The 19,880-nt window shown below is 39.4% G+C and overlaps 1 protein-coding gene across 1 annotated transcript in view; it reads right to left on the minus strand.

Moving 5' to 3' along the window:
* Positions 1 to 15,495: 15,495 nt before the first annotated feature.
* hsd17b3 (hydroxysteroid (17-beta) dehydrogenase 3) overlaps positions 15,496 to 19,880 on the minus strand; it is a 60,102-nt gene continuing 55,717 nt past the window's right edge. The window contains exon 11 of the mRNA XM_073071441.1: positions 15,496 to 16,951. Within this exon, the coding sequence (XP_072927542.1) occupies positions 16,856 to 16,951 (96 nt within the window). The 3' untranslated portion in view covers positions 15,496 to 16,855. The remainder of the gene's footprint in view (positions 16,952 to 19,880) is intronic.

Genomic DNA, 19,880 nt, shown 5'->3' on the forward strand with positions numbered 1-19,880 from the left:
CAAGATCTTTGAGACAGAATTTAAAATCTGCAGCATGGTTATTCGTTGTCTCAGTAGTGTGATGTGGAGTTTAATGTTTGAAGTAAGCAAACTAAAGATATGACAATTAACTAATGCTTTGGCAGCTTTTTTCACTTCAAATCAAAGCTTTGATGGTGGAATATATTAGCATTCCATTGATATGCATTATCTGTGCCTTTTAGGAATTGCGAGGTCACAATATGCAACCAGTCAACTCTTCCTTGACAAAGCTCCTCTTCAGTTGCTCAGCTTTTGCAAATGTTGGAAATCTAAAATAGAAACAGGAAATACTGGGGAGGAAACTCGACTTGTCAGTCAGCATCTGTGGAAGGAGACGGACTCAACTTTTCAGGTCGCCGACCTTCCCTTGGTTTGGCTGGATCATTGATCTAAAACGTTAACTCATATGCTTTCTCCACAGATGCTGCCTGACCACTTTGAGCCCTTCCAGCCGGATGAATCGAAGGTCGGCGGCCTGAAAAGTTGAGTGTCTGTCTCTTTCCAAAGATGCTGACTGACAAGTCGAATATTCTCCACATTACTTCCTGTTTCTATTGTAGAATTCCAAAATTTACAGGGTTTTTTTGTTTGCTTTTCAAAGTAATGAGAAACTTAAACCTTTAAAAATAGTTTTCCTGTTTTGACTATTTGTTCTGTAGTAGCATGATTCTGCTCATGTTCAATACTTGAGGGAATTAGCAGCTTCATGATATTTGAGAAATTGGTTGCTAAATGAAGAGATAAGGTCATGCAGCACAAGTATATTCAATCAATCTCAGCTACAAATGGAAGTTTCTAGATTCATTGCCTCTTCCCTAAGATCTCCCTAATATTGGGAAGATTAGATTAGAAATTCCTTATTAGTATTCAGCCAATAATTTTAGGTCATTTTCCAGATAATGTATTTCATAATACCACTCTAGGGAGATTCAGCTTTGTTCCTTAATTGGCAAGGTGAAGTCTTGTTATCTGTGGGTTTTTTAATCACAAGCAAAAATTCAGAGAATCTTTTCAGCAGCTGGGCATCATACTTTAAAAGTAGTTATACATGCTGGGCAGAAAACTCTTGGTACGTTTTCATCGAATTACTTAGAAATATTGCTATATAAGTGGAGAGGGGTGGAGATGTGTCTCTACCAAAGGTGTAAGGAGCACTAGCCTGCAGGTCACCCTTAGATAAGTGGTAGCACCTGCTTAGCTCCGACCTGATCAGAGTCACATGAAACCACGGCAGCAGGTGGTGGATGGTCATATGAACAGCTGGTGCTCATCTCGAGTCTTGGTTGTGCGACCACCAGCACCAAACCGATTATCTTTGAAGAGTGTTGATAATTGCTGGGGTCACACATCTTGTAAAGAGACTGCCCAGAAGAAAGCAATGGAAAACCACTTTTGTAGAAAAATTTACCAAAAGCAAACATGGTCATGAGTTCATGATCACCTACGTCATTAATGTTCAAGGATACACATTGTATCAAAAGGACAGGCAGGAAGCCAGAGAGGACGGTGTTGCTCAGTCGGTAAAAAAAATGAAATCAAATCATTACAATGAGGTGGCATAGAGTCGGAAGGTGTTGAATTGTTGTGGAAAGAGCTAAGGAACTGCAAGGGTAAACAGACCCTTATGGGAATTATATACAGACCCCAAACAGTAGTACGGATGTGACCTACAAATTACAATGGATGACAGAAGATGCATGCCAAAAGGACAATGTTACAATAGTCATGTGGGATTTCAATATGTAGGGCAGGTAGATTGGGAAAATCAGGTTTGTGCTGGATTCCAAGGGGAGGGATTTCTAGAATGCCTATGAGATGGCTTTTTAGAGCAGCTTGTGGTTGAGCCCACTGGGGGGGTTAGCTATTCTGGATTGGGGGTTGTGCAAAGAACGGAAATTGATCAAAGAGCTTAAGATAAAGGGGCAAGTGATCATAATGTGATCGAATTCGCCCTGAAATTTGAGAAGGAGAAGCTAAAGTCAGATGTATCATTATGACAGTAGAGTAAAGGGAATCACAAAGGCTTGAGAGAGGTGTTAGCCAGAATTGATTGGAAAAGAACACTGCCAGGGATGATGGCACAGCAGCAATGGCTGGTACTTCTGGAAACAATTTGGAAGGCACAGGATATTCTGTGTATTTTAGAGCACAAATTAGTGGCAAGTTGGAGGATTAGTAAGCTTTTAAATACCAAGAAAAGGCAACTAAAAAAGTCATTAAAAAGGGATAGATGGAATACGAAAGTAGACAGCCAATAATATTAAAGAGGATGCCAAAAGTTTCTTCAGATACAGTAAATAAAATGTAAACAACAGGTGAGAATGGATATCGGACCATTAGAAAATGATGTTGGTGAGGTAGTAATGGAGGACAAGAGGCAGATGAACTGAGTAAATATTTTTCATCAGTCTTCACTGTGGAAGACATTAGCAGTATGATGAAAGTTCCAGGAGTGAGGGGACATGAAGTGTTAAGTTACCATTACTCGGGAGAAGGTTCTTGGGAAACTGAAAGGTCTAAAGAAAGATAAGTTGCCTGGACTAGATGGTGTACACCCCAGGGTTCTGAAAGAGGTGGCTGAAGATACTGTGGCGGCGTTAGTAATGATCTTTCAAGAATTACTAGCCTGATCTCAGTGGTTCGGAAGATGTTGGAGTCAATCGCTAAGGATTTGGTTTCGGGGTACTTGGAGGCACATGATAAAATAGGCTGTAGTCAGCATGATTTCCTTAAAGGAAAATCTTGCCTGACAAATCTGTTGGAATTCTTTGAAGAAATTAGAAGCAGGATAGACAAAGTTCATATTGAGTACTTGGATTTTCAGAAGACATTTGACCAGATATTTAAGGCTATTTAACAACATATGAGTCTATGGTACTGCAGAAAAGATTCTAGCATGGATAAAGCAGAAGCCAAAGGGTAGGAATAAAGGGAGTCTTTTCTGGTTGGCTGCCAGTGACTAGTAGTGTTTCACAGGGGTCTGTGTTGGGACTGATTCTTTTTACATATATGTCAATGATTTGGATGATGGAATTGATGGCTTTGTTGCAAAGTTTGCACATAGGTGGATGGACAGGTAGTTTTGAGGAAGTAGAGAGGCTACAGAAGACTTAGATTAGGAGAATGGGCATTGAAATGGCAGATGGAATACAGTGTTGGAAAGTGTATGGCCATGCATTTTGGTAGAAGAAATGAAAGGGTAGACTACATTCTAAATGGCCTGACTTGGAGTACAGGTGTCCACCGGTTTACGAATGTTCATTTTACGCCACTTCGCTTTTACAAAAGACCTACATTAGTAACCTGTTTTCATATTACAAAGAGGATTTTCATTTTTATGAAAATTTTTCCCATATAAATTAACAGTTTTTCGCTTTATGCCATTTTGGCTTAAGAAAGGTTTCATAGGAAAACTCTACCTTTGTAAAGGGGGGGGAGACACCTGTATTCTGAGTAGTTTTGGGCCCATTATCTTGGCAAAGATGTGCTGAAACTGGAGAGGGTTCAAAGGAGGTTCACAAAATTTTTTTCAGGGCTGAACAGCTTGCCATATTTAGAACATTTGATGGGTCACCCTCTTTTTACTGGAATTCAGATGAATGAGTAGTGACCTAATTGAACCATATTGAATGGTAAAATGCCATGATACAATGAATGTGGAGAGGATGTTTCCTGTGGTGAGATAGTCTAAGATTAGAGGACGCAGCCTCAGAATAGAGGGGCATCTTTTTAGGATGGAGATGATGAGGAATTTCTTCAGCCAGAGTGATGAATCTGTAGCTAAAGAAATTTCTGTGCTAGTGAGAGGGGTCTTGATGAATGTGAGGACAATGCAGAACAGACTACTATGCTGGAATATTTCAATGTTGAGGAAAAGGATATGGCGGAACTTTAGAAAAACATTAGGATAGATAAGTTCACTTCCTGTAATAATCTGGGGTTGAGATTGCTGACCTTTTGGCATTGATCTTTGCATCCTCATTGGTCACAGGAGTAGTCTGAGGACACACAGTAAATTGGAAGTGGAAAATGTTACTCCTTTATTCAAGAAAGGTAATAAGGACAATCCTGGAAATTGGGGACCGGTAAGTCCTATGTGTGTGCTGGGCAAACTATTGGAGAAGATTCTTGGCGACATGATTTATGAGCATTTGGAGAAGCATAGGCTATGAGGAGAAGTCAGCATGGTTTTCTAAGGGGCACATTATGCCTCACAAGCCTTGTTTAATTCTACGAGGAAATAAAGCAAATTGATGAGGGTAGAGCAGTGGATGTGGTGTATATGGATTTTAGTAATGTAGGCTCATTCAGTAGGTGAGGAAGCATGGGATCCAAGGAAATACAGATGTATGGATTTAGAATTGGCTTGCTTGGTGCTGTTGCTCCACAGGGATCTTCTCTGGGACCTCCTCTTTGTCATTTTATAACTGGCTCATATGAGGAAGCGGAATGGTAGGTTAGTATGTTTGCAGATGATGTAAAGTTTGGTGGTGTTGGTGATAGTATAAAAGGTTGCCATAGGTTGCAATGGGATACTGATAGGGTGCAGAGCTGGGCTAAGAGGTGGCAGGAGGAGTTCAATTTGGAAAAGTGGAAAGTGATACAATTAGAAAAGTCAAGCTTGAAGGCAGAGTCCAGTGTTGATGGCATGATTCATGTGGTGTGTTGGTCTTCATTAGGCATTGGACTATGTTCATCACCCATGAGTTAATGTTGCTGCTCTGTACAACTCTTGTTAGACCACACTTAGAGTATTGTGTTCAGTTCGGGTCATCTCATTATAGGAAGAATGATCAAGTTTTAGAGAGGGAGCAGACGAGATATACCAGGAAAGGGACCAGATTAGAGAGCATGTCTTATGAGGAATGGTTGAGTGAGCTGGGGCTTGTTTCTTTGGAGTGAAGGAAAATAAGAGGTGACTTGTTAGAGGTACAAAAGATAAGAGGAATGTAGTTAGTGGACAGGCAGCATCCTTATCATAGGGTGGAAATGACTAATTTTGAGGTGATTGAAGGTAAGTACAAGGGGATGTCAGAGATAAGTCATTTTTTTACACACCAACAATGGTGGGTGCTTAGAAGGCACTTCCAGGGGTGGGAATAGAGGCCATTTGAGAGCCTCCTAGATAGGTACATGGATGAAAGAAAAATCAAGGTCTATGCGGAGGAAAGCATTAGATTGATTTTGGAGTAGTTTAGAAGGTTATCACAACATTGTGGGCCAAAGGGCCTGTACTGTGCTATTCTATCTTTCTATCTTAAAGTGTTCTGACAATTCACATAAATAATAAACTTGATGTATTTTCTGTCAGCAGTGTTCAGGAGTAATGCAATTTTAAAGAAAGGGGGGAAAAATCACACAATTTAATTAATTTACATAACAGTCTTCACAATCTGTCTCCATGACAAATTACCTAGAAAAGAGCACACACTGTAACAATTATTCCAGGTATGGATTTAGATATTATAAATCATGCATGAAATAGTTGATACATTTCTGAGCAAATGGAAAATCAAGTCTTTAATTAGTCATTCAAATATTAACACATTTGTCTTTAAAGTATAGAAATCCACTCAAGTCAGTTTGAACATCTCATACAAACAGCACATTGTCCAATCAATGTAACACACATAAAATGCTGAAGGAACTCAGCAGGTCAGGCAGTATCTATGGAATCGAATAAAGAGTCCATTTCAAGTGGAGACTGTTCATCAGGATAGTCAATATAAACCATGCAGTGAATAAACCCAACATAGCAAATGGCTCAGCAATAATTACCTCCTGAAAGATTGCCGAAAAATAAAATGAGCCAAACTTACTTCAGCAGAATGCTTGGAGATGGCCACCATTTGCTAAACAAAATGAACGAGCTATCTGGAAAATATTGCCTGAGAAATTGTTGCTTTCTGGTGCCATCTTGACCGTAAGATAGACCAAATGTCCTAATTCTGCTGCTACATCTTATGGTCTAATCATTCTTTGTTTTTTTAGGAATCCAGTTTTCAGTCCTAAAATTGCCTTTTACTAATTTGAGTCTACGCTGCAGAGCCCCATTGTTGCTATTTAATTAAAATAACTTATTCCAAGCTTACCTGGAAATATTTCAGAGTGAAAGAGAATTCTCTTTGGATTATTCTATTTTAAGCTCAATGTATGTGCGCCTTCCTGGATTGTTCAGTCCACTAATTAATTGTTATCTCTCAAACATTTACTTTTGTATATATGGGGGTGATTTACTGCTGCAGTAGGCCATCCACTTCAAGGTTTGACATGCTATGCATTCAGAGATAGTCTTTTTCACACCATTCTCTGTAAACTCTAAAGACTGTTGTGTGTGAAAATCACAGGAGGTCAGCAGTTTCGGAGATACTGGAATCACCTCATTCCATGGTCTAAGTCACTTATTCGTCCCCATTCAGATGTTTGGTCTGAACAATAACTGAATTTCCTGACTATATCTATATCCTTTTACTTATTGATCTGTTGCACATGATTGGCTGATTAGATGTTTGCGTTAACAAGCAATGTACAAGTGTACAGATGTACCCAATAAAGTGGCCACTGAGTGTATGTTTTTCCGAAAATGAGTCAACATCATGAGACAAATTCGAAAAGCAAATCTGCAAATGCTGAAAATTGGAATTAAAAGCAGAAAATGCAGGAAATAACCGGTAGATCAGGCAGCATCTGTGCAGAATCAGGCGTAATGAGTTAGTCAATACGGAGGGACGGAGAAGGAATGCAGAGAAGCTTTTACAGGACTGCTTTGAATCAATTGACTGGACCATATTCAGGGATTCATCTTCAGATTTGAATGAATATGCCACAGCCGGCAATGCCGTGCCAGGATTCAAGATTCATTTATTATCAAAGAGTGTATAAATTATACAACCATTTTTTATATATAAATTTTTTATTGAATTTTCAAATAGGTTACAGAAAGAAAAAAATTTATCAACCCTTCCCACCTCCCCTTAACCCCTCCCCCTAACATATCCCTATAGAAAAAAAAGAGAAGAAAAAAGAAAGAAAGAAAGAAAAAAGAAAGAAAGAAAGAATGCCTGGCTATTGGAAGATCCCCAGATGCTCCATGGAGTTCATAATAGCTTTAATATATATTTCTTTCTTTCTCCAAATAACCAATAATTTTATCTTTGGAGCACCTATATATTTAATCCTATCTTTTGTAAATAAGGCCACCAAATTTTCAGAAATATTTCATATTTATCTTTTAAATTATAAGTAATTTTTTCAAGTGGAATGCAGCTAAAAATTTCATTCTTCCAACGATCTATACTTAAGTATGAATCCGATTTCCAAATAACTGCAATAGCCTTTTTGGCTACCGCCAATGCAATTTTTATGAATTCTTTCTGATATTTATTCAATTTGGATTTCAATTTTATCCCTTCAATATCGCCTAGTAAAAATAATGTTGGATTATGTGGAAGTTGTATTCCAATAATTTGTTCCAGTAAAACTCTTAAATTTGTCCAAAAAGGTTGAATTTTAAAATAAGACCAAGTAGAGTGTAAAAAAGTACCAATTTCTTGATTACATCGGAAGCATTGATCAGATAAATTGGGGTTTAGTTTATTTATTTTTTGTGGTGTAATATATAATTGATGTAAAAAATTATATTGCACTAGTCTTAGCCGGACATTTGTTGTATTTTTCATACTGTCAAGACATAGTCTTGACCAATTTGTTTCTTCAATTTTAATATTCAAATCAGTCTTGACTTATGAATTCCTTGTTTAATTGCCTGCTTTTGAATCAAACTATACATACAAGAAATAATTTTTTTAATTTTTCCTTTTTGAATTAAAATTTCTATTTCATTAGTTTTCAGCAATAACATTGTTTGACCCAATTTATCTCTTAAATAAGCCCTTAATTGGAAATCCCTTCTGTTCTTCCGAATTCAATTTTGGAAGTGTTATTTGTGATAAAAACCTTTCTATCTCAACATTATCATTTTGTGATTCTGATTGATACAGTTCGGAATAAAAATTCTTAAATATTTCATTAATTTCTAAAGGTTTATAAGTAATTTTATTTACACTTGTTCTAATTGCATTTATCGTTTTAGAAGTCTGGTCTGTTTTTAACTGCCAAGCAAGAATCTTGTGTGATCTTTCACCTAGTTCGTAATATCTCTGTTTAGTTCTCATAATTGCTTTTTCTGTTCGGTATGTCTGAAGTGTATTATATTGTAACTTCTTGTTAACAAGTTGTCTTCTTTTTTCTTCTGTCATATATCTTTGAGATTCTTTTTCTGATTTTGTAATCTCTTTCTCCAATTGATCTGTTTCTACCATATATTCCTTCTTAATTTTAGAAGTATAACTTATTATCTGACCTCTCAAATATGCCTTCATTGCTTCCCATACTATAAATTTATCATCAACTGAATGTAAATTTGTATCTAAAAAAAACTGAATCTGCTTTTTCATGAAATCACAAAGATCTTGACGTTTTAATAATATTGAATTAAATCTCCATCTGTAAATCGATTCCTCTTTATCCATCATTATCATTGTCATTATCAAGGGGGAATGATCTGACAATATTCTTGCTTTATATTCCATATTTTTCACTCTGACTTCAATATTCATTGATAATAGAAAAAAATCTATCCTTGAATAAGTTTTATGTCTATTTGAATAAAATGAATAATCTCTTTCTTTTGGATTAATTCTTCTCCATATATCAATCAAATTTAAATCTTTCATCAATGATAAAGTTAATTTTGCAACTTTTGATTCTGTAACAACCTTTGTTGATCTATCTAAAACTGGGTCTAAACAAAAATTAAAATCTCCACCTATTAATATTTTGTCATATGCGTCAGCCAAATTCAAAAAGGCCTCTTGTATAAATTTTACATCATTTTCATTTGGTGCATAAATATTCATAAGAGTCCATAGTTCTGAAAAAATTTGACAATGTATTACATATCTCCCCGCAGAATCAATTAATACATTTTGTATTTTAATTGGTAAAGTTTTATTAACCAAAATTGCAACTCCCCTTGCCTTTGAGTTAAATGAAGCTGCAATAACATTTCCGACCCAATCTCTCTCTAATTTCTGATGTTCTATCTCTGTTAAGTGTGTTTCTAGTTAAAAAGCTATATCTATTTTCATTTTCTTAATATATGTTAAAATTATTCTTCTTTTCACCGGTCCATTAAGCCCATTAACATTAAAACTTTAAAAATTCAGTAAATTAGTCATTATTTTTAACAGGGTTACTCCAATCTAAAATAATACCTAATCTTTCAACTTTCATAGTACCTTGGGGAATCTTTTTAAAATTCTTCATGTTGCTATGTGTCTCCCCACTGATCGTCCAGGCAAAGAAAGAAAGATAAAAGAAAACTAGATTATAAAGAAAAAAAATAACAAAATATCCCCCTACTAACGTTGTGAATGAAAAAAAAACATTACCCCCCTCTGTTGTACGGGTCATGGCAATCACTATGATTACACACGTGAATCCTGTAGCAAATGATCCGAAGTTCCCCCAGCTCCCCCGTAACATAAAAAAGTATATATAAGAGAAGAAAAAAATAATATCACTACTCTCGATTAATATTTCTCAAATTTTAACCTTTCTCCCCCTGTATCATATAATTAAGAATATATTTAAATATTCTTCTGTCCTTAAACATCCATCAGTTCCATTCACTGTCCCTATCTTCATCTTTAATCAGTTTCACTTTTAAATCTTTGACTGTAATTAGCGAATATTTGGGAGTTCTTGTGCGAATTCTTCTGCATCCCGATAATCAGTAAAAAATCTTCTTTTTCCATCATCCAAAAAAATTATCAGGGTTGCCAGGTGGCGCAATATAAATTTATAGCCTTTTTCCCCATAAAACTTTTTTTGCTGGGTTAAATTCCTTCTTTCTCTTCAAAAGGTCATAACTTATACAGGATAGAAAAGAACTGTTTTCCCTTCTATCATCAATGGCTCGTTTCTCTTTCTGGCACGTTGGGCAGCCGCCTTCAGGATCTTTTCTTTATCTTGATATCTTAAGCTTTTATCAAAATTGATCGTGGGTTTTGATCAACTTGAGGTCTTGGTCTTAAGGCTCTGTGAGCCCTTTCAATTTCAATTAACTGGGTTCCTTCTTCCATTTCCAAAATTTCCGGGATCCATTTTTGAAAAGAAATTATTGGATCCTCTCCCTCTATACCTTCTTTAAGTCCAACAATCTTAATATTGTTTCGTCTGCTAAAATTTTCAAGCACATCCACTTTTTCCAACAACTGTTTTCTTTCTGATGTCCAGGCAGAAATATTATCTTCCATTTTATTCACTCTATCAATGGTGTCTCCCATTGTTTCTTCCAAGTTTTTAATTTTCTTGTCCATTTTGTCCAGTCTTTTCATCATTTTATCAAACATAATCTTCATATTTTTTATATCTTTTTATTACTTTTAATGCTTTTAATTCATGCATTATTTGCACCAAAGTTTTTCTTATGTCTCCATCACCTCCAACCTCTTCCTGTTGCTCTTCTTTATTTGCCTCTTCATCTTCATCTGATTTATCCAGAGAATCTGATTCCACCTCATCTTCACTTTCACTTTCAGTTCCGATCATAGCTGGGATTTGTAGTTTGGGTTGCTCATGTTTGCGCATGCCCTTTCCTTCACGCATGCGCAATTCCTGTTGCTCTTTTTTTTGGAAACGGTTGATGGTGCCGCAGTTTCCTGTTCTGTATCGCCAGAGGTAAAATGCACTTGAGCCCGAGGCTCTTTCATAGTGACCGGCCTTGATTCTTTTCCAACTTGTGATGTCTTCAAAGTAGTAGTTTTCTTCTGCTTCTGTTTAGGAGGAATATCTTAAGACAATCCTGAATAGTTTATAAGTAGTTTTAAAAAAGTATTTACTAACTTTTCTTCACTTAAATGTTATTTTACTGGTTGTTTATGGGAGAGCTGGATTTCCACGTCTTGATCCTACGTCATCACATGACGTCCCCCCAAATTATACAACCTTGAGATTTGCTTGCTCACAGGTGGCCACAAACCAAGAAACCTGAAAGAACACAATTAAAGAAAAAAAGAATAAAAATAAAAAGACCAGTACTCGATGCAGAAGAGAAGAAAATACAAATCATGCAAGTAATTGAAGCAAACAACAACATTCCGAACCAAAATTGAGTACTCAGATCCAAACCTCAGAGCAGCCTAGAGTAGGCCCAAAGCCTCGCTTATCAGTTTATCATATTAGTGGGCACAGAGCACAGCAGCCAGGGCAGTCTTCACAGCCTCAGCGCCATGGAGATGACCATCATGGAGAACAAGTGAAATTGGCTCTCATCCTGACTGACACCCTGTCTTTTCAGTCTATCTGGGCCAGCGTTTAAATTGACATAATGGCGGAACAAAGGCTTCATGCCCTGGAAAAAGGAGTGAAGATCATGGAGAGTGAGCAAAATCGGCTCTCATCTCCAATCTGCAGCAGCGTTTATTTTGACTAAACCTCGAACTAAGACCAAGGCACTGCTGCTGCAAAAAGGCTCCAGGCCTAGACCACGCCACCCAACGACTTGCTGCAGGCCCAGATTTCACCACCCAGCCAGTCACTCCAGGCCCAGATTTCATTACTCATCCTGAAGCCACTCTCAAGCTCTTCAGATCAGCTCCACACCCAGAGCTTTCCAACCTCACACATGAGCCAGTTGAACGAACATTGGAACTTCTCTGCTCGGGCCTCGACTTCTGTTTTCGGCACCCAGGGTGATCCAACCTTGCTCTCGGGCCAGCTATATGGGCACTGGAACTCCTCTTGCAAAGATTCTGCAACACACCATCTTGGCTCATCCCCTGAACTCCACTCGCCCTTGCTCACCTTTTCACTGTGTGTGACAGTAATTTAACACAATTTACCATCAAAAAGGTGTTTTAGTGACGTATTTAGTTGGATTTCGTAGATTTTTGACCACCAAAAGGCTGCTGCGCATATTTGGTAGTGCCATCTTAACTGGAAGGCCTAAATGGACAAGTGTGAGTTTTTCAGAATATATAAATTCTTCAAAACCAGGAGATTCAAGGTGAGGAATCCAGAACCCTGCAAGAAGTCTGGGGCATCTGAGAGTACACACAGCAGTCCTCATTGAGGGGCCAGCAGAGGAAAGGGTGAGCAGCTACAAGTTCCTGCATGTCAACATCTCTGCAGATGTATCCTGGACCCAACACATTGATGTAATAAAAAAGATACTCCAGGGGCTCTACTTGGACCATAAGACCATAAGGTATAGGAGGGAATTGGGCCATTTGGCCCATTGAGCTTGCTTCCCCATTTCATGATAGCTGATTCATTTCCCATTCGCCTTCTCCCCCTAACCTTTTATGCCCTGATTAATCTAGAACCTCATCCTCCACAGCTGTCCGGCTGTCTGTAACAATGAATTTCACAGACTCACCACCTTCTCTGGCTAAAGATATTTTTCCTCATGTTTCCTATGCTGGGGGGAGTCCAGGATCAGAGGCCACAATCTCCGAATAGAGGGGCGTCCATTTAGAACAGATATCCCTCCATTTTGAGGTTGTGCCCTCTGATCCTTGGCTCCCCCTGCATAGGAAACATCCTTCAGCACAGCCACTCTGTCTAGAATGTTTAACATTCAATAAGCTTCAATGAGATCCTCCCTCATTCTTCTGAGTTCCAGCGAATACAGTCCCAGAGCCATCAATCACTCCTCATATGATAACCTTTTCAGTGTCGGAATCATTCTCATGAATCTCCTCTGAACCCTCTCCAATGTCAGCACATCCTTTCTTAAATAAGGGGCCCAAAATGCTCACAATACAGCAAGTGTGGCTTCATCAGTGTTTTATAAAGCCTCAGCATTACATCCTTACATTTATATTCTGGTCCTCTCAAAATTAATGCATTTGCCTTCCTCACCACTGACTCAATCTGCAAATTAACCTTTTTGGGATTTCTGCATAAGGACTCTTAACTTCCTTTGAGCATTAGATTTTTGATTTTTCTCCCTGTCTAACAAATAAACTATCCTCTTATTCCTTCTACCAAAGTGCATGACCATGTACTTCCCGGCAATGTATTCCATCTGCCATTTCTTTGCCCATTCTCCTAATTTGTCTAAATCCTTCTGCAGCCTCCCTGTTTTCTCAACATTACCTACCCCTCCACCTATGTCTATATCATCTCCAAACTTGGCCACAAAGCCATCAAATCCGTCATCCAAATCATTGACACACCAGGTAAAAAGAAGCGATCCTATCACTGACCATTGCAGGACACCAGCTGCCAATCAGAGAAGCCTCCCTTTATTCCCAATCTTTGCTTCCTGCCAATGCATTATCCGTTAGTATCTTTCCTGTAATAACGTGGGCTCTTATCTTGTTAAGAAACCTCATGTATAGCATCTTTTCAAAGGCCTTCTGAAAATCCAAATACACAACATTCACTAATTCTCCTTTGTCTATCTTGCTTGTTACTTCCTCAAAGAATTCCAACAGATTTGTCAGGCAAGATTTTCCCTTAAGGAAACCATGCCGACTTGGGCCTATTTTAGCATGTGCCTCCATGTACCCCGAAACTACATGCTTAACTAGAAATTCCAACATCTTCCCAACCACTGAGGTCAGACTAACTGGCCTATAATTTCTTTACTTCTACTTCCCTTCCTCCCTACTGAAGGGACATTTGCAATTTTCCAGTTTTCTGGAACCGTGCTGTTAATAATGCCTCCACAATCTCTTCATCTGCCTCTTTCAGAATCCTGCAGTGTAATCCATTTGGTCCAGGTCACTTACCTACCTTGGGACCTTTCAGTTTCCCAAGCACCTTTTCCCTAATACTAGCAACTTCACTCGCTTTTTCCCCTAACTCTCCAGAACTTCCAGAATACTGCTAGTGTTTTACACAGTGAAGACAGATGCAAAATACTTCTACAGTTCATATGTAATCTCCTTGTCCCCATTACTATCTCTCCAGAGTCATTTTCCAATATCTACTCTTGCCTCTCTTTTACTTTTGATTTACCTGATAAAACTTTTGGTATCCTCTTTGATGTTGTTGGCTAGCTTACCTTCCTGTTTCATCTCCCACCCCCCCCCATGGCTTTTTCACTTGCCTTCTGTAGGTCATTACAACTTTGAGGAGATTTGATATGTCATCAAAGATTGTGACAAATTTCTACAGCTAAGAACTTGTTGACTGCTTGCTTTACCGCTTACTCTTAAGGCTCCATGCACAGGATCATAAGAGGCTGTGAAGGGTTGCACACTCAGCCAGTTCCATCAGGTGTACAACCCTCCTGAGGATATCTTCAAGAGTTGTGTAGATGCTGTCCATTTATAAGGATCCTCTCCTTTCGAGAGATACCCTCTTCTCATTACCATGATAATGAGAAGAGGTATAGGAGCCTGAAGACACACGCCCAACAATACAGACTCAGCTTCTTCTCCTCTACCATCAGATTTCTGAACAGCCCATGAACAATACCTCATTATTTCTTAAAAATTGCAACAATAAATCATTGTGCAGAAATTATGTCTTTGCACTGCATTACTTCCACAAAACAACAAAATTTAGATCATCTTCGTAAATCAGTGAAAACAAACCTGATTCTAATTCTGAAAACAGGCAGCCTGCTCCATTCAGCTCACTCTACCACTTTACCTTAACCTCTGACTTTATTTCCATTAATAATTAATTGATTATTAACACTAATTAATCCATTTCCATTCTGAGTCACTTTAATGACTTGGCCTTTATCACTTGACAGTAATCCCATCACCAAACCCATTGTTAGGTGGATTAAACGGATTTGGCAATTTAATCAGTCACTAACTGTTGCTTTTTCCATGAGATATTTTGGCTTTTGACTAATTGATCAATATTATTTCTGTTTGTTTTCATCTACCCGAATTAAACACATACGGAGATGATTATTGGAGGAATGGCAGAGCAGACTCAATGGGCCAAATGGCCTAATTCTGCTCCTATATCTTATGGTTTTATAATTACATTTAAGCCCATTTTGAAAAAGGTTTATGTCTAGCTAATGGAAAAAAAGTAAAATTAGGTACTTTTTTGATATTAAATGGAAATAAATGATTGATGGAGAATGAGCAACCTGGGCTAAATTAGATTTACGTATGATGCAAGTGAAGCATGCCCTGCGTGCTCTCCCTACTTTAAAAATGTGATGTCAGTGGAGGCTGTTGTGAAAATTCAAGGATTGCAGTCAAGAACTCTTCCCTCTGCGTTTGAATGGAATATGAGCCAAGGCATTGAGTCATTTCATTGAGAGAAAGGTTACTGCAAAGACTGTTTTATTGCAGAATAAGTGTTGCCACATATTCCGGCACTAACATAACATGACCTCATTTTCAATGTGAAACCAACATTCAGCAAGCAATGACAACAAAACAAAGCCCCTTTCAAACCCTCCCCTACCCACACTAGCGAACTAACCCAGGCACATCCTCAGATTGCGTTGTTTGTTAATGTATACAAAGCATTTCACAATATATTTCAATGTACATGTGATTAATAAATATTCATAATATACAGAAAACCAAGACACACAGCATATCCACAGAGCAAAATGTAACACAAGGAGGATAATCTTAAGAGTCTATTGAAAGAAGTAGAATGACTGATAACAGTAACCAGGAGAAACGCAGATAATGACAGCTTGATTTGTCTCCTGCTGTAGTTAGATAATTAAAGACCTTCTCAACCTGAATCTAGAAACCTGTAGCTGACCTCCTGAGCAAACATCAGCCATCCCATATTTGTTGGCTTTGCTGTGCTTTCTTCCTGATATTGGATAGGAGATCTTTCATCCTTGTAGGCCGTCTCATCATCCCCTCTGATCAGGCCAATCACCATGGTGTCAGCTGCGAACTTGGTTATAGAGTTAGAACCATGTACAGGAACGCAGTCATAGGTGAAGAGGGAGTACAGAAGAGGGCTCAGCACACAGCCTTGAGGCACGCCGGTGTTCAGGGTGAGAGTGGAGGAGGAGAGGTTGTTTAACTTATGTTATGTACCCCGTAACTGGGTCACTTACCAGCAAAGATAGAGAGGTCCGTTGAAGTCTGATGGTACTATTTTTAACAGTATTTATTGATAAAAATACACAAAAATAATATCAATGCAAACATACAGATAATATACGTCATCAATACTAAATCTAAAAGCGTGGGTATAATAATAATCAATAAGAAATAGCTCTATCGTTGTCTAGGGGATAATGTATTGTCCGATGAAAATATAAAAGTCACTTTAGTTCATTCAGGCTGCAGCCTTTGGTTGGAGTCAAGAGAGAGAGATTTTGGAACTTGCCAGTTTCCTTTTTTATGATGTCGATCCTTCGAAATGTCGTTGGTGTCTTTTTCCTTTTAGCTAAGCCATTCTTCCGTGGTCAGTCCCGCCAATCCCAGGCAATGGGAAAGGACGCACGTGGGCCCCACCGGCTGTCGCTATTAAACGCTGTCACGGGATTTCTAGCGTTTCTCCTGGTGCGTCTGAAGGGGTTGTTCCCCAGACCCTCTTTTATCCTTACTCACAGAGTCTCAGATGTCAATCAGGTTGGGATGGTGCAATCCCTCAACCAGCCCACTCTGGTCATCCCCTGAGGGCTTCAATGAATAGTACAGTACTCAATACACAATTCCGTCTCCCAGAGACAATGGCCATTATCCATGGCTTTGTATCGCGGAGGCCAGGACACATTCCAAACGTCTCTCTCTCATTTCCTGGGTCACCAGACCCGAATTAATAGCGATCTTGCGATTCTCGAAAAGGAGGGGGCTACTTTGTACCCTTCAGCCCCTCAGAGTTGTGGCACTTTCGTAACACCCCCTTTCTTCAAAGCGTTTTTACCAGCGGTGAAAACGAAGTAGTACAGAGTCTTACAGGATTTTGGAATCTAACACAATACAAAAGTTTTTTTTCTACAGAGTAATACAGTTATACATTCAATTCAGCATCTAAACAGTTAACGATTACATTGTCACTTCCTTTAATATCTTAACATCCTGTACCTTATTAAAGTCTTGTAGCATCAGAGTCCAATTTAATAACCACCTATTTTTTTTATTTTCTTTCCTTCAGCAAACAAAACTAAAGAGTTGTGATCTTAGCTTACGTGTATACTACAAAAGTTCATGCAAATACTAATCTTTATGTTACTTTCAAACTTAACAGTCAAGCTTCCATGGGGGTTGTCTTGATTATTCACATGCTTTGTCGATATCCCTTAAAACCGGCTTCTGCTATTTAAAAATGGCATCCCATTAACCCTCGCCTCTTTTCCAGTTAATTCCCACGTGGTGAGCTGGTGCACCCTGGCAAAATAGGCTTTTGCCCGCTCCTTTCATAGGAGTTATTTTATCAACAATGTGTTCCAAACTTAGACCATTTTCCGAATTTCCACACAATTCTTTCTCTTCAGGACCCTTCAGGCTATTAGTTCTCAATGCCAGCGATCCCTCTTTGTTCAAACAGCATTTCGAATTCTGCGGTTTCACACCACACTCCGGAATAACAATAGCGTGTGGGGCCCCTTTACCGTCCAACTCAATCTGTAATGGATCCACAGGTGCTGCGGTACCAAGCCTTTGTCCCTGTAGCCTGGTGGCTGCTTCTAATATCAATTCAGACTTTAAACTTTCTTCATTCGATTTGGGAACTACACTTTTCCCTTTTCCTTCAATAATAATATTCACCTCACCACCTTTTATCTCTTCACTAACTTTTAACGCACCTTCGAGCACAAACAACTGGGAACTCTCACTTCCCACTATTACCGAGGTTAACCCTTTCTTCACTGAACCAAGTCCATCTGACCCACAAGGACTGCATTCCTTTTCAACTGAATCAAATACCTCAGACTTTTTCTGAGCTCCATTACTAGGTTCAGTACCACGTGCATCCACATCTTGGACACGCTCAAACGGGACATTTGCCTCTTCCAGGCTTTCAATACCCGTACCCTTTTCAAATTCCAAATTCCCTTGATCCTCCCAGCTACTCTCTGGGCAACTCCCTTCCAGAGTAAACTCAACCCTGCGGGCTGAAACAACCTCATCTGCCAACCCAGCAGACTTCTTCAAAGTAATGGCATCCTTTTCATCTAGGACTGCCCTCATTTCATTATCGGGAACACCTTTAGAATTTTCAACTTCTTCAAACAGTTCTGCCAAACCAGACAGATCATCCATGTCCAACTCTAGACCTTTTAACAGCCTTAGCTGTTTCTCATCTTTATTTCGTGCCTCTACAACTTTTCTCCTCGCTAAGGGTAGATCTACCTCCTCTCCCTTACTCTCTTTCACTTTACTACTCTTCGTTTTACCACCCTCTAAACCCTCGTGGTACAGGGTCGGTAAAAACATCTCGGCCAAATCGATACAGGCCGGATTTAAACTGCTCTCTGTCTCAGCTGCCTTTCTCGACATGCTGCGAGTGATCGCGCATGCGGGATAGATCTTGGAATCTAGGGGCGGGACCTCCACCGGCTGTCTCGTCAGCTTCATTGCTGACCAAACCTTACCACTGGCTAAATCATTACCCAGAAGGACGTCCGCATCAGTTCTCGGGAATTCTGATCGCACCCCCATTTCAACTGGTCCAGATACCAGCTCACAATTCATAATGATCCTATGCAAGGGCACCGTTTCTGTCCCTTTTCCTATTCCTTTCAAAGCTACCATTCCCGTCTTGCGACCAAAATCCAGTACCTTACTGCTAATCAATGACAGTTCAGCTCCCGTGTCTCTCTAGATCCGCACGGGAACTGGTGGGTCTCCCTTTCTCACAGACACGGTTCCGTTTGACATACAAGTCTCAGACCCTACTCGTACTCTGTCTACCCGGGGCTCTCTTGTCGATTTACTGATCACCACGGCACATCCGATAGGGACTGCTGCTTTCCCTTTTCCTGTCTCCTTCCTCGGAGCAAAGCACCTAGATGCAATATGTCCCCCCTTTCCACAATTAAAACAGGTCAAGCCCGGAAATCTCTGGCCGTCTTGCCTTTCCCCCTCAATCTTACCACTAGCTCCCGGCGGGACCTCTGCCTCAGCTGGTGGGCTTTCTCTATCGTTCCCACAGTCTCTCTGGTAACTTTTATTTGAGGAAAACTTTGTCTTGTGGGTTAGGGCATATTCATCTGAGAACCTAGCAAATTCAGAGATGGACTTATTCAGCTTCTCATTCAAATACATCCGGATATCCTCTGAAACACAACCTTTAAAGTCCTCAATCATAATTAACTCCCTGAGACACCAAAAATCCTCTTCCACTGTTTCTGCTGTACACCAACGATCCAAGAGCACACCCTTCTCATAGGCAAACTCGGTATACGTCTGATTCCACCCTTTCTTTAAATTTCTGAACTTTTGTCTATACGCTTCAGGTACCAATTCGTAGGTCCGGAGAATGGCCTCTTTTACTTTGTCATAACTCTCCTCCTCTTCCTCCTCTATGGACAGCGCCGCATATGCCCGTTGTGCCTTCCCTTTTAACACACTTTGTAACAACGCCACCCATTGCTCTTTGGGCCACTTCTGATTCACTGCCACCTTTTCAAAAAGCAAGAAATAACTATCAACATCCATCTCCTCAAACGGAGATACTAACCTCAACTCCCGACTAACATTAAACCGCTCCTCTCAGTCTGAACCTTGAGCTCTTCGCTCTTGCCTTAACTTCTCCATATCCAAGTCATGTTGCCTCTGTTTCTCTGCCTCCCTCTCCTTCTCGGCTCTTTCCCTCTCTTTTTCAGCTGCTTCCAGCTGTTTTAACTGCATTTCATGCTCTCTTTGTTTCTCAGCTCTGTCCTGCTCTAACTCCTT

Source organism: Hemitrygon akajei, chromosome 2 (assembly GCF_048418815.1).
Source record: "Hemitrygon akajei chromosome 2, sHemAka1.3, whole genome shotgun sequence".
NCBI classification, from domain to species: Eukaryota; Metazoa; Chordata; class Chondrichthyes; order Myliobatiformes; family Dasyatidae; genus Hemitrygon; species Hemitrygon akajei.